We start from the raw sequence: 23,037 nt of genomic DNA, 5'->3' as shown, positions 1-23,037 counted from the left end.
AGGGAGCCATTTATTGTGGAGGTTGACGGGTCCGAGGTGGGAGTGGGGGCCGTCTTGTCCCAGGGTACCAGCTCCCTCACCCATCTCCGCCCCTGTGCTTACTTCTCTAGGATGTTTTCGCCCACGGAGTGTAACTATGATATTGGCAACCGCGAACTTTTAGCCATTAAATGGGCTTTTGAAGAGTGGCGTCACTTCTTGGAGGGGGCCAGACACCAGGTAACGGTCCTTACTGACCACAAGAATCTGGTTTTCCTAGAATCTGCCCGGAGGCTTAATCCTAGACAAGCTCGTTGGGCACTGTTCTTTACCAGATTTAATTTCTTGGTTACCTATAGGGCTGGGTCCAAAAATATTAAGGCTGATGCACTGTCACGTAGTTTCATGGCTAATCCTCCTTCTGAGAAGGATCCTGCTTGTATTTTACCCCCTGGTATAATTGTTTCTGCCACTGATTCTGACTTAGCCTCTGACATCGCGGCTGATCAAGGTTCAGCTCCCGGGAACCTCCCTGGGGACAAACTGTTTGTCCCCCTGCAATACCGGCTAAGGGTACTCAGGGAAAACCATGACTCCGCTCTATCTGGTCATCCTGGCATCTTGGGTACCAAACTCCTCATTACCAGAAACTATTGGTGGCCTGGGTTGCCTAAAGACGTTAGGGCTTACGTCGCCGCTTGTGAGGTCTGTGCTAGGTCCAAGACCCCTAGGTCCCGACCTGCGGGCTTACTACGTTCCTTGCCCATTCCCCAGAGACCTTGGACCCATATCTCCATGGATTTTATCACCGATTTGCCTCCATCTCAGGGCAAGTCGGTGGTGTGGGTGGTAGTAGACCGCTTCAGCAAGATGTGCCACTTTGTGCCCCTTAAGAAACTACCTAACGCCAAGACGTTAGCTTCTTTGTTTGTGAAACACATTCTGCGTCTCCATGGGGCCCCAGTCAATATAGTTTCGGACAGAGGGGTACAATTTGTTTCCTTATTTTGGAGAGCTTTTTGTAAAAAGTTGGAGATTGATCTATCCTTCTCCTCCGCCTTCCATCCCGAAACTAATGGCCAAACGGAAAGGACTAACCAATCCCTGGAACAATATTTAAGGTGTTTCATTTCTGACTGTCAATTTGATTGGGTCTCATTCCTTCCCCTCGCCGAATTTTCCCTGAATAACCGGGTCAGTAACTCGTCAGGGGTCTCCCCGTTTTTCTGTAATTTCGGGTTTAATCCTAGGTTCTCCTCCGTTTCCCCTGGTTGTTCCAATAATCCCGAGGTAGAGGACGTTCATCGGGAACTGTGCACAGTCTGGGCCCAGGTTCAGAAGAACCTAGAGGCATCCCAGAGCGTACAAAAGATTCAGGCTGATTGTAGACGTTCTGCTAACCCCCGGTTTGTCGGCGGGGATCTGGTGTGGTTGTCGTCGAGGAACTTGCGCCTTAAGGTCCCGTCCAGGAAGTTTGCTCCCCGATTTATTGGACCTTATAAGGTCATTGAAGTCCTCAACCCTGTATCCTTCCGTCTGGAGCTGCCCCCATCCTTTCGCATACACAACGTCTTCCATGCCTCCCTCCTGAAACGCTGCTCCCCATCCTGGTCCCCCTCGAGGAAACCTCCTGTTCCCGTTCTCACCCCTGAGGGGGTGGAATTCGAGGTGGCCAAGATTGTGGACAGTAGGATGATCCAGGGCTCCCTCCAGTACCTGGTCCATTGGAGAGGATACGGGCCGGAGGAGAGGACTTGGGTACCTGCTCGAGATGTTCACGCTGGGGTATTGATAAGGAGGTTCCACCTTCTCTTCCCCACTAAACCGGGTCCTCTTAGTAAGGGTCCGGTGGCCCCTCATAAAAGGGGGAGTACTGTAAAGGATCTGCCAGGCACTACGTCTCGGTATACTCCCAGGATTAATCAGTCGACACCTGAGGCCAGACCTCTGAGACTGACACCTGCTCCCACCAATCAGGGTGGCAGGCTCAGGAGGGGGAGAGCCTATCGCGGCCTGGTCAGTCAGAGTTAGCTCCGCCCCCTGTCCATTTATACCTGCCGTTTTCTCTTCCTACATGCTTGTTATTCTTCTTGGATTCCTGGCCCCACTGCTGCCTTGCTCCAGCCTGCTTCTGCTGTGCTTCTGCCTTGCTTCAGTTCCGTTTATCCTGCGTTGCTCTGCCCCTGGCTTGCTTCTGCTCCGTGCTCCCGTTTGTATACTCCACTAATTCCTGATCCTGACTGGCTCATTCACCGCTCCGTTTCCTCGCGGTGTTCCGTGGGCTACTGTATTCCCTTGCGTGTTCCCTGTTTGTACTCCCTTGCACTTAGACAGCGTAGGGACCGCCGCCAAGTTGTACCCCGTCGCCTAGGGCGGGTCGTTGCAAGTAGGCAGGGACAGGGTGGTGGGTAGATTAGGGCTCACTTGTTCCCTTCACCTCCTTCCTGCCATTACATTGAGGGTAGGAGGCACCCGAAGCTTGTAAGACACAGGATTGATTTGTAGCAGAATCTCGAAGGGTCTGAGGAACTGGAAGAAACTTGGGAGGTTCTCGTCTTCTAGTGTCTGCCTTTTACTTCATGCGGTCCACCGCCAGCAGAATAAAAGATCGTGTCTGTTGTCATATCTGCAGAAAGTCCCTGAAGGTAGAGTCAGCTGCAGGCACCTGGGACATAGTAGAGACAGGAAAAACGGCAGCGTTAAAAAATTCCCGCGAAAATGCATGTCACTTCTGGAGCCGTTTTTGGAGCCGTATTTCATTGACTCTATAGAATAACAGCTCCAAAAACAGCTGTAAAAATCTCAGCTAAAAAAAACATCTGAAAATCAGGAGCTGTTTTCCCTTGAAAACAGCTCCGTATTTTCAGACGTTCTTCATTTTGTGTGTGCACATACCCTGAGGCCACTTTCACACAGCAGTATATTGGTCATTATTTTGCATCAGTATTTGGAAGCCCAAACCAGGAGTGGAACATGAAGAGAAAAAGTATAATGGAAAGATTTGCCCCTCTCCTCGTTTTGCTTATAAATACTGATGCAAAATACTGACCTAAATACTGCCGTGTGAAAGTAACCTATAAGGGTGAAATGTGTGGCAAATCTGCAACATAAAAAGCATGCCACTGTTTTAATAATCAGCATCATGCCCTAAATTCCATGCAGATTTATTTTTGCTGTTGCATGTTCATGGCGGTTTTGAAAACCACAGTCACATGAGTTATATTGTAATTTGTAATGGATTTTTCGTGCGCAATCCGCACCGAAAATAGAAGAAAAATCCACCACGTCTGAAGTGGCTTTAGGGTCTATTTATACGGTGCCATCAAATGACGTTTTTGACACCAATTTTGCAAAATCGTGACTTGATATTTGAATACAGCAGAAGAGCACTCTTTTTTCATGTTTTGTACCATTTTTTTAATGCAATTTTCGTAATCTCTGCACAAATCGTGCAAATTACAAAAATCGCAGAAAAAAACACGAGGAAATCGAAAAAAACGTTCATCTATTGTAATGTATGAGAGGGGTCAAAAGACATGTGAAGAAGGATGGAAAATGGGGAAACACTCACCAGCCTGCGGGGTCCAGTCGGCTGTGTAGAAGGACCTGACTGGTGGGCGGGCTTTCTCCACAACGAGCTTCTGTTTCATACTCCTTATGCAGCATCTTCACCTACTGTCCTCTCAGGGCCCTAGCATTAATTACTTTGGAGGAAGGGACAGGCCCCATCACATTTCAGGGTCCATTCCTTTCTCTAATTAACACTGAGTTCCTGATCAAAATTTTTAAATTACTAAGAAGCGAACAAGCCCCTTTTTACTAGCATCGTGGCCAGGCCCCTAATGGCAGTACTAGCAGTCGACACCACATTGCAATGGTTGGGATCGGAGTTAACTCTGATCGCGGACGTTTAACCACTTAGTTGCTGTTTTCAATTGCAACAATGGCATTTAAGCCTCCTCCGTCAGCCCAGTTCCCCCCCATTCGACACAATGGCGGAATGCTGTTGGTTGTCATGGCAGACCGGGGGCCTAATAAAGGTCCCCAGGTATGCCATCTTTCTGCTTTTATTAAGCCCAGAGTCATAACTTAAAATACAAGTATTGCAGTGTATGGTACAAGCGATCAAACTTCCTCGTTCAAGTCCCCTAGGGGACTAAAAAAATTATATATTTATATATGTATGTAATCCAAAAAAATGAGGAGGCAGCACTCCAAGAAAATTGGTGAGAAAAGGTGGTATGTTTATTCACCCCAGGCAGGCAACGTTTCGTTCCGTCTCTATGGGATCTTTGGCTCATCAATTTACTTGGAGTGCTGCCCCTTCATTTTTTTGGATTACTTTAACAAGGGTTCCTAGCCTCAACCTAGGAGGCCTGCACCCACTGCTGTTGCTGTGCTGCTTTACTCTTTATCTCATTTTATATATATATATATATATAGAGAGAGAGAGAGAGAGAGAGAGAGAGAGAGAGAGAGAGAGATAGAGATAGAGATAGATATAGATATAGATACAAAAATAAAATCCAGCAGCGAAGGCTCAAATGAAAGGGGGTGCAAACCTTAGGGAACTGACCACTGTCCCTCTAGACAAAAAGCAGTACGTAGGCAGGCTTGAGAAAGGCTCCGCTTGTTTGAGCCGAAACATTGCACTTTTGGGGTCAATAAAGCACCCTCTTTTTTCAGTTTAAGCCTTTGTGAGTGCTGCCTATTTACTGTTTTTTTATTGTATATATATATATATATATATATATATATATATATATACTAGTCCTTCTCAATGAATTAGAATGTCATCAAATAGTTAATTTATTTCGGTAATTCAATTCAAAAAGTTAAACTCATATATTATATAGATTCATTACACACAAAGTGATTTATTTCTAGCTTTTTTTCTTTTTTTAATGTTGATGATTACCGCTAATAGCTAATGAAAACCCAAAATTTAGTCTCTCTGAAAATTAGAATATTAAATAAGCCCAATTTCAAAAATGATTTTTAATAATGAAATGTTACATGTATATGCACTCAATACTTGGTCGGGGCTCCTTTTGCATGAATTACTGCATCAATGCAATGTGGCATGAAGCCAAACAGCCTGTGGCACTGCTGAGGTGTTATGGAAGCCCAGGTTGCTTTGATAGCCTTCAGCTCGCCTGCATTGTTGGGTCTGGTGTCTCTCATCTTCCTCTTGACAATACCCCATAGATTCTCTATGGGGTTTAGGTCAGGCGAATTTGCTGGCCAATCAAGCACAGTAAAATTGTGGTTATTAAACCAGGTATTGGTACTTTTGGCAGTGTGGGCAGGTGCCAAGTCCTGCTGGAAAATGAAATCAGCATCTCCATAAAGCTTGTCAGCAGAGGGAAGCATGAAGTGCTCTAAAATTTCCTGGTAGGCAGCTGCATTGACGCTGGACTTGATATAAGGGCTTATTTAGACGAACGTGATATACGTCCGTGCAACGCGCGTGATTTTTTACGCACCTCACACTGACCTATGTTAGTCTATGGGGCCGTGCAGACTGTCCGTGAGTTTCACGTAGCCTGTGTCCGCTGCGTAGAACTCACGACATGTCCTATATTTGTGCATTGTTCACGCATCATGCACCCATTGAAGTCAATGGGTGCGTGAAAATCATGCGCAGAACAGGGAAGCACCACGTGCTTATACGCTGATGACACACTGAGCTGTTAAGTAACTTTTGCACGTGCAAAAAGCCGCGCATGCTCGTGTAAGGGCGGGTTCACACATGGCGGAATTTCACTTAAATTCCGCTGCGGACACTCCGCAGCGTTAATCCGCAGCGGAGCCGTTTCTACATTGACTTTCACTTTAATTTAGCAGTGTTCGTTTACACGATGCGTACAATTCCGCTGCGGAGCATAGGCTGCGGAGCGGAATTTGGTGTCCGCAGCATGCTCTGTCTGTTGCGGAGCAGTGGCGGACTCATGGCGGAATTTCTCCATTGACTTCAATGGAGATTCAAAGTTCCGCAATGAAGTCCGCAGCTGTCATGCACATGTCATGTGTGCTGCGGATGCGTCTTGCTTTTTTTACTTGACATTTCTTCATTCTGGCTGGACCTATGTATTTCTAGGTCTACAGCCAGACTGAGGAAGTCAATGGGGCTCCCGTAATGACGGGAGCGTTGCTAGGAGACGTCAGTAAATAGTCACTGTCCAGGGTGCTGAAAGAGTTAAGCGATCGGCAGTAACTGTTTCTGCACCCGGGACAGTGACTACCGATCCCAATATACATGTATCTGTAAAAAAAAATGAAGTTCGTACTTACCGAGAACTCCCTGTTTCTGTCTCCAGTCCGGCCTCCCAGGATGACGTTTCAGTGTAAGTGACGGCTGCAGCCAATCACAGGCCAAGCACAGGCTGCAGCGGTCACATGGACTGGCGCGTCATCCAGGGAGGTCGGGCTGGATGCCGAAGGAGGGACGCGTCATAAAGACAACGGGCGGTAAGTATGAATTTCTTTTACTTTCACTAGGGAAAGTGCTGTCCCTTCTCTCTATCCTGCACTGATAGGGAGAAGGGAAGCACTTTTCCCGCAGTCCGCAGCAGCTAGTCCGCATCAATTTTCTGCACATTTTGTGCAGATCCGCAGCCGTAATCCGCAACCCGGATTAGGTGCGGCATTGATGCGGACAGTTGCGGAGGAATTCCGCCATGTGTGGTCATGCCCTAAAACACTGTGGACCAACAGCACCAACAGATGACATGGCTCCCCAAACCATCACTGACTGTGGAAACGTCAGACTGGACCGCAAGCAACTTGGATTGATGGGACCTTGATTTCCAAATGAAATGCTAAATTTACTTTCATCTGAAAACAGGACTTTGGACCACTGAGCAACAGACCCGTCCTTTTTCTCCAGGTAAGACACTTCTGACGTTGTCTCAAGGAATGCGACAGTTGTAGCCCATGTCCTGGATACGTCTGTGTGTGGTGGCTCTTGAAGTACTGACTCCGGCCGCAGTCCACTCCTTGTGAATTTCCCCTACATTCTTGAATGGCCTTTTCTTTTTTTATAAATTCTTTTATTTTCCTTTTCAATATTAAAGAGTAGAGATGAGTGAACCGGGACAACCGAACCCGGTTTCGGTCCGAACATCGGGAAAAGTTTGGTTCGCAGCGAATCCGAACTTCACTGGGTTCGGCCGAACACGTTTTGACCGAACCCGGTCAAAAATATTTTACAAATCGGCAGCCGCTTGTCTCTATCAATCACTGATAGAGAAAAGAGGCTGCTGATTAAAAATAAAAAGCATTTCATACGTACCCGGTCGTTGTCTTGGTGACGAGTCCCTCTTCTTCCTCCAGTCCGACCTTCTTTTCTGACGCGGCAGCCTGTGATTGGCTGCAGAGGCCTCTGCAGCCTGTGATTGGCTGCAGCTGTCACATGGGCTGTAACGTCATCCAGGGATGTCGGGCCGGATGTTGAGAGGGACGCGTCACCAAGGCAACGGCCAGGAGACCGGACTGGAGGAAGCAGAAAGTTCTCGGTAAGTATGAACGTCTTTTTTTTTCTACAGGTTACTCTATATTCTGATCGGAATTCACTGTCCAGGGTGCTGAAACAGTTACTGCCGATCAGTTAACTCTTTCAGCACCCTGGACAGTGACTATTTACTGACGTCGCTTAGCAACGCTGCCGTAATGACGGGTGCACACATGTAGCGACTCGTCTGTACGGGGCCTCATGCACACGACCGTAAAAAGACCCGTTATTACGGGTCGTAATTATGACCCGAAATAGCGGGCCCATAGACTTCTGTTAGCCACGGGTACCTTCCCGTTTTCTCACAGGAAGGTGCCCGTGCCGTTAAAAAGATAGAACATGTTCAATTTTTTTATTTTACGGGCCGTGCTCCTATACTTTATAATGGGAGCACGGCTCGGAAAAACGACCGGCTGCCCGTGGCCGGCCGGCCCCGGCCGTGCTCATCTCCTGAAATACTCTGTGCTGCCTTAAACTCTGTGGACAGGTCAGGATCCTGTTTCTTTTAAATGCTGCTGGGGAACCCGCTCGATCCACGATATAAGGCTGCGCTACAGTGCAGCATTTAAAAGAAACAGGATCCTGACCTGTCCACAGAGTTTAAGGCAGCACAGAGTATTTCAGGAGATGAGCGTGCGGATCTTGTGCGAGGTGGTGACTTGCCAATCATGTGAAGGTGTTATTGAGGACAGGAGTGGAGGAGAGGTAACAGACTGAGCTACGTAATGGTAAGAGCAGAGTTCACAGCAGCACAGAGTATTTCAGGAGAGGAGCGTGCAGATTCAGTGCTGCTGTGAACTCTGCTCTTACCATTACGTAGCTCTCAGTCTGTTACCTCTCCTCCACTCCTGTCCTCAATAACACCTTCAGATGATTGGCAAGTCACCACCCCACACAAGATCCGCACGCTCATCTCCTGAAATACTCTGTGCTGCTGTGAACTCTGCTCTTACTATTACGTGGTGACTTGCCAATCATGTGAAGGTGTTATTGAGGACAGGAGTGGAGGAGAGGTAACAGACTGAGAGCTACGTAATGGTACGAGCAGAGTTCACAGCAGCACTGAATCTGCACGCTCCTCTCCTGAAATATTCTGTGCTGCTGTGAACTCTGCTCTTACCATTACATAGATCGAGCGGGTTCCCCAGCAGCATTTAAAAGAATCAGGATCCTGACCTGTCCACAGAGTTTAAGGCAGCACAGAGTATTTCAGGAGAGGAGAGTGTGATTGGCTGCAGAGGCTGCTGCAGCCTGTGATTGGCTGCAGAGGCCGCTGCAGCCTGTGATTGGCTGCAGAGGCGGTCACGTGGGATGAAGCGTCATCCCTGGAGGCCGACCTTCTGACGTCATCCTGACGTGCGTGACCGCCACTACAGCTTGTGATTGGCTGCAGCGGCGACATGGATGAAACGTCATCGCTGGAGGCCAGACAGGAGGAAAGTAAGTATGACATTTTTTTATTTTCTTTTCTTATTACATTAAAATTGTATTTTCCGCGCGCCGAGCATGGTACTGTCAAGGTTGACTTTTTCGTGAAATTCGGCGAACTAGCCGAACCGAACTTTTCATAAGTTCGCTCATCTCTATTAAAGAGGCTCTGTCACCAGATTCTCAAATCCCTATCTCCTATTGCATGTGATTGGCGCTGCAATGTAGAGAACAGTAACTTTTTTTTTTTTTAAACGTTCATTTTTGGCCAAATATGAGCTATTTTATATATATATATGCAAATGAGCTTTGAAATGGACAACTGGGCGTGTTTTTTTTCATATGTCCAACTGGGCGTGTATTGTGTTTTTAACTGGGCGTGTTTACTTGTTTTACTAACTGGGCGTTGTGAATAGAAGTGTATGATGCTGACTAATCAGTGACCAATCAGCATCATGCACTCCTCTCCATTCATTTACACAGCACATAGTGTTCTTACTAGAACGATGTGCAGCCACATACACAAGTGTCCTGATAATGAATACACATGACCTCCAGTATGAACGTCATGTGTATTCAGAATCCTGACACTTCTGAATCTTTTCTGTGAGATTCCAGCAAGCCACGGGTAATCTCGCGAGATTACGCTGTAAACTGTCATTTAAAACGAGATTACGCTTGCTGTGCTGTAGTGTCGGGATTGTATTACTGAAGTGTCAGGATTCTGAATACACATCACGTCCTGGCTGGAGGTAATGTGTATTCATTGTCAGGACACTGAAGTAATTTTATAGTGTGTTTATGTGGCTGCACATAGCGATATAGCTATATCGCTATGTGCAGTGTAAATGAATGGAGAGAAGTGTGTGACGCTGATTGGTCAGCGTCATACACTTCTCTCCACAACGCCTACGTGGCCATATATTAAAAATTATCTTTTTTCTAAATAAAAAACACAGCTGTAATCTACATTACAGTGCCGATCACATCATGTACAATATAGGCCAACGGGGTTCATTCTGATCCTTCACCCATCTCTCATCTTTGTACCCTGCTACACTACAGAACTATTTTATATAGTTTATTTTATTTTTGTTATACCAATAAAATTGGAACAGGAGTTCCTTTTCACTTCCACTCAGCGCTGGATCTTGGCTCTATTTTTTCCCTGTTGTTCGCCGCTGGCCGTGCGGGAATCCAGGCGCTGTCTGTTCTCGGACTCAACGTATGGTGAGCTGGAGGATTACTTCCCCCCCTCTTCCCTATTTGTAATTTTTGTACAATATAGGCCACTTATAATGTGGTGACAGAGCCTCTTTAAGTTTTTCTTTCAGTTAAATACAGGCTCAGCCCCTATTCCAGTAATTTGGGATACCTTTAAGGCATATTTTAGGGGTATCATGGTTAAATTAGCATCTGAAAAAAAGCGGAGAAAGAATCAAACAGAATCCTCCCTTAAAATCAAATTGGGAGAGGCAGTGTATTCCTATATTAATGATCCCTCTGAGAGTAATAATCAAAGGTGGTGTACTCTGCAATGTCAATATGAGGATCTTTGTGCTAGGAAGGAAATAAAGGACTCCTTTGAGATGGTGGAAAGTAATTTTTTTGAAATGGGAAGAGGTGGGAAACTCCTGGCAAATATAATAAAAAATCAGGGTCCCCAAACTCTTATCGCTGCGATTAGGAAAAAGGAGGGTCCTGTGTGGTGTATGGGTCCTGAAGAGGTACTAGGGTAATTCGCTGGATTTTTTAGTATTTATATGCATCTAAGTGCCAAAATAATAATGATCACCTGGTGAACTATTTTGATTCTTTAATTTTTCCAGTTTTGTCAGATGATCAGAGGGGAGGATTAGAGGCTTCAATTTCTTTGCAAGAGATATCTGAGGTAATTAAAGACCTTCCAAAGAATAGTGCCCCCGGAATAGACGGAATTCCGTGTGAGGGTTACATTTATTATCAAGATTTGTTGGTAGAACATCTTCTTCAATTATATAACTATGCCTATACAAGCTCCCCCTTCGATGGAAAAGGCTACTATTATATTAATACCAAAAACTGAGAAGGACTTGTCTTATTTGAATGCTTACCACCCTATCTCGCTTCTAAATACCGATTTAAAAATTCTAGCTAAAATTCTAGCCAACAGACTTATGGTGGTAATCCCTTCGCTGTTGGGCTCTGACCAGACGGGCTTTCTCCCAGGAAAATCTATTTCTTTTAGTATTCGAATAGCCTTTGTTAATATTGAATATGGAAGAGATAGATACCATGGGGGTCTGTTGTCATTAGATGCAGCTAAGGCCTTTGATACAGTTGAATTGAATTCCTTTGTGGGGGCGCTGCAAGATATGGTTTGGGAGAGAACTTTATTAAATGGGTAAAACTTCTGTATTCTAACCCGAGGTCTAGGGTAGGTATGGGGGGCTCCTTTTCTACCACTTTTTCTTTATCAAGGGGTACCCGTCAGACATTGGCTATAAGAATTAGATCTGATCCAGGAATAACAGGTTTTTTGTTCAAGAAAGTGAGGAGAAGATTTCACTGTATGCCAATGACATGCTACTATTCCTAAGAGATCTCGGGGATGTGGGGCATGTCGTCGGCGTGTATGAACAATTTGGGAACTGTTCTGGTGTTAAAATTAACTGGTCTAAGTAAAAAATGATGGCCTTTGATCTATCTTATATGGCGAGGGGGGAAGTAGGTATTGAAGTTGTAGACTCCTTTCAATATTTTGGGATCAAATTATCCAGATGGTTGTCTGAATATATCCCCTTGAACTTTCTTCCCTTATTTGGAAAACTTAGATAAAAGATTAAAATCTGGAATAAATTACCCCAATACTCTTCACTTATAGCTTTGGTTAAAATGGTGGTTTTGCCAATGGTATTGCATGTCGTCGGCAATTCACCAGTTTGGTTAACCAAAAACATATTCAAAACTCTTGAATCTATCATAAATGACCTGATATGGAGAGGTAGACGAACCTGAATTAAATACGGTAAACTATGTATCCCAATTCATGAGGGTGGTTTTTCTATGCCTGACTTTTTTTTATATTTCTTGCCATGTCATTTACAACAGTTAACTTTCTATGTCAGTTAATGAGTCGATATTAAGGGAAGAGGGTCAAGGGGTGTGGAAAAAATGTTATTCAACTCTTGGAATCGGGTGTGTTATCCAAACCAAATTACTCTTTAAATCCACTATTAAAATTACAATCTAAGGTCTGGAAAGAAGTGAGGGATAAAATGGCCTTTCGGGGCTTTATGGAAATCACTCCATTATGGAATAACATCTTTTTACCTGAATTTTATGTGATACGAGAAGTTCAGTTTTGGTTGAAGTATGGGATCTATCAAGTCTCACATTTATTCAGAAATGGAGATTTAAAATCCTTCTTCTCCATTCAAAATGAATTTGGGGTTCCAAGTCACAATTGGTTATTATATGCTCAAGTATCACATGCTTGGCATACCACTAAGGAAAAAAGTAGATTTAGAATAAAACCTTTTGGTATAGGGGACACATTACTAAATAGGTCACAGACTAATGGGGTTATCGCTCTCTGTTATAAACACTTTTCTGTAATGCTTAAAAATCTAGCTGACTTTAACTACACTGATAAAAGAGTTAGAGATTTGGTTCAAATCTCCTTAGCACAATGGGAGTCTATCTACAAAAATATAGAAGGCGCTTCCTTTAATGTAGCTCACCGTTTTTCACATTTCATGGTGATTAATAGATTGCACTACACGCCGAAAAAAATTGGTTAAAATGGGATATAGAACTATAGATGACTGTCCCAAATATGGATCTGCAAGTACAGACCTAGTACATTTGCTTTGGAGATGTCCCAAATTACATCGCTATTGGTCACAGATAATAGATTGTATTAAATTGACTTTACCCCTTTGGCCTGATCAAGATCTTACTCTAATTCTCTTAGGGGATTCTATTGAAATTAATAAAGTATATAATAAAGTTAGAGTTCAATTGATTCTTCAACTGCTTTTTTTTTTTAGCACGTTTGGGGATCCTAAAAAGATGGATTTCATTTAGATCTCCCCACCTTCGTGAATGGAAAGGGCAGGTCTATAAGATTTTGCTATATGAAAAACCATATTACTTTGGTAAATTTATGACAGATAAATTGTATAGTAAATGGAAACCCTGGTTTATTAACTTAAATGATGAAAAATACCTATGTTCTGAGCTCCGAATTAGGGTCTTTCTTTTATTAATTTATTTTTTATATTTTTTATTCTTTTTTCTTTTATTTTTATTTATTTCTTTTTTTAAAGTTTATTATTTTTTTTAATTATTATTTTAAACTCCACTTATATTTGGGGGGGGGAGGGTTGGGGTATTTTATATGTCTGACTTGATATGTAATATATTTTGTTGTATTATAAGACAGAAAAATAATAAAGAAATTATTAAAAAAAATAAAAATAAAGGATCCTGAGAGTATGAAGTAAACTTCAGTCTAGGAAAGAAGCCTCAAGACCAGTACCTACAGTATTTCTTGGATTCGGCTTGCGGGTGGCTCCCTTGTCTCTGGTTTCTTTGACTTAGAATATAGAGATATTAAGAAAGCTGCTAGCACAGGACAACCTTGTTAGGGAGGGAAAATGGTAGGGTTGCTGTTGCTAGGTGGCTGTCCTTTTCCCTAGAACAAATACCGTTTGCAGGTCATAGAATCTTGCAAACTTCTTTGTTCTTCAGGGCGACAGCCACCTAGCACAAGCTAATGGGTAGAGTAGCACACACCTGGTGGTAGCTCTGAGAAATCCAATAGAACTTGATGAAGGTTTCGCTAGAGGACCATTTAGCTGCCCTGAGTATGGAAACAAGGGGAATTCCTTTGGCTGCAGCCCTGGAGGAAGCTGCAGCTCTTAAGAGTGGGCTTTGAATAAATTGAGGCTGTCCCAGATTATCACGGGCCTGTCCTTGGGATCTAAGCGGATGGCTCTCTGCACAAAAGCAGTTTAAAAGTATATATTTTTAAAAATAGGTTGCAGTTTTCAGTATCCAGGTGCCGGCATCAATTGTATTGTGCCGCGAGAAATAGCAGTTTAAAAGTATATATTTAAAAAAATATATATATGTTAAAAATTGGATATAGGAAAGCGCTACTCAAAAGGAAGGATAAGCAGAGTGACAATGCTCAGTAGATTTTTTATGCAAAAAGAAGGGCAATGTTTTTCAACGCAGAATCTGCGTCTTCATCAGGCCAAGATTAAGTAAAAGCAAGTCTGAACACACATCTTAAATACACATGTGGATGAGGGGGAGGGGATCATAGGCAAAAAAATGCCAAAACACAAACAATCAGATACACAGATAAACAGATGTGAATGACGTCATCGGGAAACCAGTCACAATTAGAAAAAACATGAGATACGTAAAACAGATGATAGATTATAGAGCCTGAATAAAAAGTACTAGTTATCAGGAAGTACAGAATGAACACATAATCAAAACATGCAAACATACTGTATATGAAAGTAAAATTATCGGGTTAATACAAAAACGATCGGGAAAAACTTTGCCGTTTAAAACATTATAAGGAGTATTTACCGGTGTTCAGAAGACTAAAGGAGAACATGGAGGAGACAGATGCAGCGGCACAGGCAGCGGCACAGGGTAAAGCAGAAACGAAAGGAAGAACGGCCCGCTGGCGTCAGCGTAGTCCTGGCAACCTGAAGAGCTACGGTGGCCGTGAGGGTGAAAAAAGCTAGCAAAAGCAAAACAAATCTATCATAATGCCGGAGGAGACTGGGGATACGTATGCAGGGAAATGAAGATTGTAAGTAGAGAGATTAGTTACGTTTTTTTAGACATGTTAATTATCTGGAAACAAGGGAAAAGAAGGACAAGGTGTGTAAAAAAAAAAACGTTTTGATGTTTATCAGTGAGGAAAGGGAAAGTAAGAGTAAATGGAGAGAAAATAAAAATAAAAATAAAAAGAGGGCACTGTAATGAACGCATGTATATAAAGATATGTTTAAGGAGATGGATGCAGTTAAACTATAAAAGTACATTGGAGTCATATAATGTGATGGGATGCATAAATTTACAAAGATAATGTAAATTCATAGTATTACATCAATAATATAAATAACAGGTATTGTAATGGTGGGGGTAGGGAAACGGACAAGTGAGCCCTAATCTACCCGCCACTCTGTCCCTGCCTACTTGCAACGACCCGCCCTAGGTGACGGGGTACAACTGGGCGGCGGTCCCTACGCTCAGTAAGTGCACGAGACAAACAGACAAGGGTACACAAAGCTAAGGGAAATGGGGCAGTTGCCCACGGCAACACCGTGAGCAACAAGAGTGGTGAACGAGCCGAGTCAAACCAGGAGTGCACGAGGTACCAAACGCAGAGCAGGAGAGTAGTCAGTAAGCCAGGGTCAGTATGGAGCAGGATCAAATAGTAGAAGCTGTAGCTGGGCCAGGAAACCACACGAGAAGAATCACAAGCAAAGGAGGAACAGGAAAGGCAGGTATAAATAGACAGAGGGCGGGAGCTATCTCCGTCTGGCCAGGCTGCGATAGGCTCTCCCACTCCTAAGCCTGCCATCCTGAGTGGTGGAAGATGGAGTCAGTCTCAGAGACATAGACTCAGGTGCAGACTGATTACCTATGGGCGTATACACAGAAGTTGTGCCTGGCAGATCCTTTACAGGTATGGTGGTCAGGTATTTGTGAAATAGAAACATATATATTTATATTTTTATTTTTTTTAAATATATATTTTTTTAACAACATTAACATTATTATTATTCAGTTAGTGCAGATTCAGAGCTGTCATTAAGACCACCAGGTTGCAGAGAGGACAATTTAAAAATCCAATAGTTCTCCCTCTGCTTAAGTCTATTAAACCTGTCATTATGAGTTGCTGAGACGGATTCAATAGGAGTAACAAGAATATTTCCAAAATTTTTATTATTGAGAAATGACGTGAAACACTATGTTTTAAAAAGCCAATCTTCACGTTGGATCTGTGCTTGTTAATTCTGCGACGCAGTTGTTGGGTGGTTCTCTCCACATATTGTAAGTTGCAGGGACATTTTAATAAATATATAACGTAGCTATTGCTACAGTTCATAAAGGTTTTAATAGGGAACGTCTCATTTGTGACAGAGGAAGTAAAGGAGGTGCAGCCATGTGTAATGCTACTACAGCATAAACATCTCTGATGGCCACATCTAGAGATGAGCGAACTTATCAAAAGTTCGGTTCGGCTAGTTCGCCGAATTTCACAAAAAAGTTCGGTTCGGACCGAACTAGTTCTGACCGAACCTGTCACTTCCGTGCGCCGAGCATGCTACTGTCCGGGGTGCTGATAGAGTTAATGGGCTGCACTAACTCTTTCAGCAACCTTCACAGTACATGCTCGGCGCGCGGAAAATACAATTTAAATGTAATAAAAAAATAAAAATTATACGTTCGTACTTACTTTCCTCCTGTCCGGCCTCCAGCGATGACGTTTCATCCCTTTCGCCGCTGCAGCCAATCACAGGCTGTAGTGGCGGTCACGCACGTCAGGATGACGCTTCATCCCACGTGACCGCCTCTGCAGCCAATCACAGGCTGCAGCGGCGACATGGATGAAACGTCATCGCTGGAGGCCGGACAGGAGGAAAGTAAGTATGAACGTATTATTATTATTTTTTGGCATGTATGTATGTTGGCATGTATGTATGTATGTATGTATGTTGGCATGTATGTATGTTGTCATGTATGTATGTATGTATATCTGTGCATGTATGTTGGCATGTATGTATATATGTGCATGTTTGTATGTATATTTGCATGTATATATTTGCATGTATGTATGTATGTTTGCATGTGTGTATGTTTGCATGTATGTATTTTTGCATGTATGTTGTCATGTATGTATGTATGTTGTCATGTATGTATGTATGTGCATGTGTGTATGTATATTTGTATGTATGTATGTATGTATGTTTGCATGAATGTATGTATGTTTGCATGTATGTGTGTTTGCATGAATGTATGTATGTATGTATGTATGTATGCATGTTTGTATGTATATTTGCATGTGTATATATATATATATATATATGTATGTATGTATGTTGTCATGTATGTATGTATGTATGTATGTATGTTGTCATGTATGTATATATGTGCATGTATGTTGGCATGTATGTATATATGTGCATGTGTGTATGTATGTATATTTGCATGTATATATTTGCATGTATGTATGTTGTCATGTATGTATGTGCATGTATGTTTGCATGTATGTTGGCATGTATGTATACATGTGCATGTTTGTATGTATATTTGCATGTATATATGTTTGCATGTGTGAATGTATGTTTGCATGTATGTATGTATGTTTGCATGTATGTATGTTGTCATGTATGTTTGTATGTATGTTGTCATGTATGTATGTATGTATATATGTGCATGTATGTATGTTTGCATGTTTTTATTTTTGCATGTATGTTTGCATGTATGTTTATATATGTGCATGTATGTAATTATGTTTGCATGTATTTATGTTTGCATGTATATTTGTGCATGCTTGTATATATGTATGTATGTATCTTTGCATGTTTGTTTGTATGTATGTATGTTTTCATGTGTGTGTGTATGCATGTATGTATGATAGTTTGCATGTATATATGTGTGTATGTTTGCATGTATGTATATTTGCATGTATATATGTGCATGCTTGTATGTATGTTTGTATATATGTATGTATGGCCATGTATGATACTGTCTGCTGGCGCCCTGTATCTAAGTCAACTTCACGGCAGGCTTCTATACATGGTATAACAGTCAGTATCACACATTAAACTGAATCTAAGCCTACGACATGTTTTATTTCATTTATTTTTTTTACAGGTTTGGTGTTTGGACTACGTCGGTTTCGAGGACTACTTAGATGACGTTTTTTTTTCTACAATAAAATGGTTAATGAGGGTTGTGTTGGGGGTGCTTTATTTCAATAAAATATTTTATCTATATCTTTGTCTTTTTCTTTTCAAATTTTATTACTACCACTTTAGTAATGGCCGCTGTCTGAGTGACAACATCCATTACTAAGGCGAGGCTTAGTGTTAGCCGGTGCAGAGGCTAACACTAACCACCATTATTACCCCGGTACCCACCACCACCAGGGGTGCCGGGAAGAGCCAGGTACGATCCAGTACCCGACCATCTGTTGTGATGGTCGGGCTCTGGGGCGGCCGCAGGCTGGTATTATGAGGCTGGGAAGGGCCAAAAACAGTGGACCTTCCCACCCTTGTAATGCTAGGCTGCTGCTGCTGTGTTTTATCTGGCTGGTTATAAAAGTGGGGGGGACCACTGCCTCGTCAAAGAAGTGCAGGACACTTCTTTGGAAGTAATTTGAGCCATTTTTCATTGAATCCAATGAAGAAAAGCTCCAAATTACGTCCGTCAAAGACGCCTCACAAAATGCGAGTACGAGCAATTACGGCTGAAATGACGGAGCTGTTTTCTCCTGAAAACAGCTCCGTCATTTCAGCCGTAATGGTCGTTATCGTGTGCACATAACCTTAAGGTGAGTCCAAAGTCATTTTGATTTAAAAAGCTAATAAAAGCAGAGGCATCTGTTGCATTACCCTTCCAGATAAAAAACAAGTCATCAATATAACGGCGATAAAAGACAATATTCTCACTAAAAATATGATCATTAAATATATAGGAATCCTCAAACTGTCCCATATAAAGGTTAGCATATGAGGGTGTATATCTTGATCCCATTGCGCACCCTCTAATTTGTCTAAAAAATTGGGAATTGAACGAAAAAATCTAGGAGAAAAAAAGATTGAGCACGGACTCTATATTCAGACTTGCTTTTACATAATCTTGGCCTGATGAAGACGCAAGTTCTGCGTTGAAACGCGTTGCCCTTCTTTTTGCATAATAAATCTACTGATCATTATCACTCTGCTTATCCTTCCTTTTGAGTAGCGCTTTCCTATATCCAATTTTTAACATATATATATTTTTTTAAATATATACTTTTAAACTGCTATTCCTCGCGGCACAATACAATTGATGCCGGCACCTGGATAGTGAAAGCTGCAACCTTGTTCCAATACAGCCTACATCTCAAAGCTGTACCTGCCAGTACAAGTTTTTTGGTGAGTATAGCAACTTACCAACGCTATCCATTACTTTACCCATTAAGGTTTTATCTTGCACCAAGTGGCGCTGTGTATGTTTTTCTCTTCTCAGACATCTCTGCACAAAAGGACTTTTTAAAGATTATAGTTTTTTTCAGTTTAGCAAATGATATCTGTCCCTTATTTTTGGCCTTCACCTCATGCATAAATTCAGGACCAAACTGATTGCTATTTTCTAGATTGGGAAACTCATGAAATTTAAGAGCGAATTCTGGGCTGCCTGCAGAGGTCAGCCATCTAGCTCTTCTGACATTAGAAATGTGATTAAAGGTCCGACCTATTAATAATACAGACCTACTGGACGCTTTTAGTAATGCGATTTTGGAGGATAATATAGCCTTAGCGTTTAGAACTGTGGAGAGTTCCCCTTCTTGCTCCGCTTTTTATAACATATGGAGCATAGGACCCACCGCATCCAATATTTTAAATTGGATGTGTGTAAGGGTCTGGTCAAAATTATCAAGAGGCAATGCTGACCCAGTAATAAAAAGTAAAGCCGGGTCTATTTCAGGTGCTACTAAGGCCAGAATATCGGGAATTCCCACAAAAGTTGAATGAAGGCGATGAAGAGAAGAACGGAAGGCGAGTTGAGCAAATTCTTTCACTTTTAAGGTGTCTGATATGGCCCACCAATGAGTGAATAATTTGGAAGGAGGTGTTATGCCAGCGAGACCCACACTTAACATTTGAAGTTTGCTCCATTTTCCTTTCTCAGAGGACCCTGCAGTCAAGGGCGTAACTAGGAAAGACTGGGCCCCATAGCAAACTCTTGACCGGGGCCCCCCCCGGATGCCACAAGCAGCTCCCCTTATAAATAGTGCCCCCTGTATAATGTGTCATACAGCCCACCTGTAGACAGTGCTATATAGCCCCGCCTATAGACAGTGTCACACACCATTTGTCGATAGCGCCCTCACCTCCCCCTTGTAGATAGTGCCATACAGCCGCCCTGTAGATATCGCCATAAAGCCCCCACTGTATATAGCGCTATATAGCTCCCACTGTATATAGTGCCACACAGCCCCCCTCCCTTGTATATAGTGCCACACAGCCCCCCCTTAGTATATAGTGCAGCACAGCCCCCCCCTTAGTAGATAGTGCCACACACAGACGACTGTAGATTGTGCCACTCAGCCCCCTGTAGATAGAGTCACAGCCCTCCCCCTTGTAAATAGTGCCATACAGTTCCCCCATGTGTATAGTGCCACACAGCTCCCCCTTGTGTATAGTGCCACACAGCTCCCCCTTGTGTATAGTGCCACACAGCCCCCCTTGTGTATAGTGCCACAAGGAAATGGTGCATCCAAGAAAGTTGTATCAGCTAGGGAGAAGTCACTCAAACATGGAAATGTGGGTTTGGAGGCAGGACTATGTGACTCTTTAGGATAGCGGCACCGCCCCATGACCTCTAATGAGTAATAAGCACATAGTGTGCGCCGTTTTAAAAGTGGATTTTGAAGATTTTGCTGCATCTGAAAAAAACATACAAGGGAATGTTTGGAAATATTGTCAGGTCATGTATTACCGCATGGTGACGGTTCAAGGGGTTAAAACTACCTGACAGATTCCCATTAAATATACAATGAATAGAGAATAATTCCATCTGCCCTGCAATTTTGTTATTATAAATATATCCTATATAATTACAGATCCAGAACCAAGCTCTGACATATATACAGCAACAGAACCAACCTCAGTACATAAATACAGCACTAGAACCAAGCCCATACATATATACCACACCAGAACCAACCTCAGTACATAAATACTACAGCACCAGAACCAACCTCAGTACATAAATACAGCACTAGAACCAAGCTCAGTACATATATACATCCCCAGAACAAAATTCATTACATATATACAGCACCAAAACCAATCTCATACGTATATACAGCACCAGAACAAAGCTCAGTACTTACATACAGTATTAGAACCAAGATCAGTACATATATACAACACCAAAACCACAAAAAAGGCCATACTTACTAAGTGGGTGGGTGAAAACCTGTTCCCAGCAGACAGGTGCTGTGATCCGGCAAGATATGCTATGCCTGACGACCAGCACATTATCCCTCCACGTATTACACATAGTACTGACACCGCATGTACTATTCACAGCACTGACCCCTATTCATCACACATTTACTTTTTATTACATTATCACACAGTTCTAACACTTCCATACATACACATTTCTTTTTTACCATACATTCACACCCTAGCACTACACTGACACTCATTTATTGCACACTTGTGAGCACTTAGTTCGCCACTCCCCTCAAGACTAGTGGGAGTGGCTATCACTATTTAATGCACCCTCCTTCTGCAGCATTTCTTGACCTGTCTACGTCCTGCTGGGAACGGGTTTTCACCCACCCACTTAGTAAGTATGGCCTTTTTTGTGGTTTTGAAGTTATCTATGTCCCATTTTTTCTGCTGGTATATATATACAACACCAATGTAACGTCTATAGCCACTGTCCGTCGTTCTAACTTACTCCTCGATGACCGCGTCCATGGACATCCTGCTGCTGTGCTGCATCGTCCCCCTGTGAGGCGCCGGCATTCACTTCCGGGTATCGAGACTGTGCGCATGAAATCATCAACAACTCCCATGATTTCCTGGACTATAAGAAGGCCCCCGCTCTTCTGATCCTCCTGAGCGTTGTTGATGTTTCCCGAAGTCTGTCTTTCAAATGGTCTCCTAAGTGTCTTCCAGCTTCCCACTGTTCCCCCGTACCTGTATGCTGTATCCTGTTTCCTGTGCTATCCAGTACCATCCTGGTCTACTGCCATGCTGCGCTGTTACCGTGCTGTGCTGCATTTCCACACCTGCTCTGCTACTCCACGCCTGACATCTATCTGCCACCTGGTCCCAGTCGTGCCTGCCTTGCTACTGTCTACATTGCCAAGGTAACCTTTCTGGACTATTGACTCTGTACCATACCTGTTTGGCAAGCTGCCCTCCCGCTACGCGGGGGTCCACACCCCGCATTGTGACAACCAGAATCAAGCTCAGTACTTACATACAGCATCAGAACTAAGATCAGTACATATATACAACACCAGAACAAATACAGCTCAATGTAGTGCAACCCCTGCCGTATAGGTTTGTATGGCATAAAAGTACAGCTCCCAGCATGGCCCAAACAATGCTGAGGATATGCTGGGAGATGCTGTTTCACAAAAAAAAATCATACTGCCCATCATCTCACTGCAGATCATACAGTTACTACAGTGCTGATTAGAGGCAGAATAAACATTTACATTAAGGGACTCACCGGTGATGTCTCAGATTCTAGTTCTTTTCTTCTCCCTCCGGTCCAGACCTCTATGATGGATTTCTACCGGCCATGACCCATTTCTGCCGTTTTCAACTCAGATGTCTTTAGCTTTTCACTTTTAAAACATTTCTGCACCTATAAACAAAGTTAAAATTCTCAACACCTCTAAATATAATAGCGCCATACACTGCACCTCTAACTATAATAGCGCCATGCACTGTGTCCCTGATTATAATAGTACCATACACTGTCACACACACACACACACAACATGCCCCTCTAAATAGTGCCCCAATAGCCCCCTGTAGATAGTGAACCCATAGAGCCTCTGTAGATAGTGCCCTACATAGAAGCCCCTGTAGATAGTGTCCCACATACAGCCCTCTGTAGATAGTGCCCACATATGGACTCCACAGCTGCAAGTCAATAGTGCTAACCACTGAGCCACAGTGCTGCCCTACATATAGCTTCCCCTATAGATAGTGTAATGGCGGAAGGAGGTGAAGGGAACAAGTGAGCCCTAATCTACCCACCGCCCTGTCCCTGCCTACTTGCAACGACCCGCCCTAGGCGACGGGGTACAACTGGGCGGCGGTCCCTACGCTGTCTAAGTGCAAGGGGGTACAAAC

At 43.1% G+C, this 23,037-nt stretch overlaps 1 protein-coding gene across 1 annotated transcript in view; it reads left to right on the top strand.

Annotated features, from left to right (window-relative positions):
• Nucleotides 1-14,670, top strand: part of LOC142760524 (uncharacterized) — a 34,299-nt gene extending 19,629 nt beyond the window's left edge. The window contains exon 5 of the mRNA XM_075863722.1: nt 14,520-14,670. Coding sequence (XP_075719837.1) covers nt 14,520-14,670 — 151 coding nt within the window. The remainder of the gene's footprint in view (nt 1-14,519) is intronic.
• Nucleotides 14,671-23,037: the final 8,367 nt, after the last annotated feature.

Source organism: Rhinoderma darwinii, chromosome 4 (assembly GCF_050947455.1).
Source record: "Rhinoderma darwinii isolate aRhiDar2 chromosome 4, aRhiDar2.hap1, whole genome shotgun sequence".
In the NCBI taxonomy this organism is placed as follows: domain Eukaryota; kingdom Metazoa; phylum Chordata; class Amphibia; order Anura; family Rhinodermatidae; genus Rhinoderma; species Rhinoderma darwinii.
The sequence above is the reverse complement of the archived record's forward strand: the minus strand, read 5'-3'. Positions and strand labels throughout refer to the sequence as shown.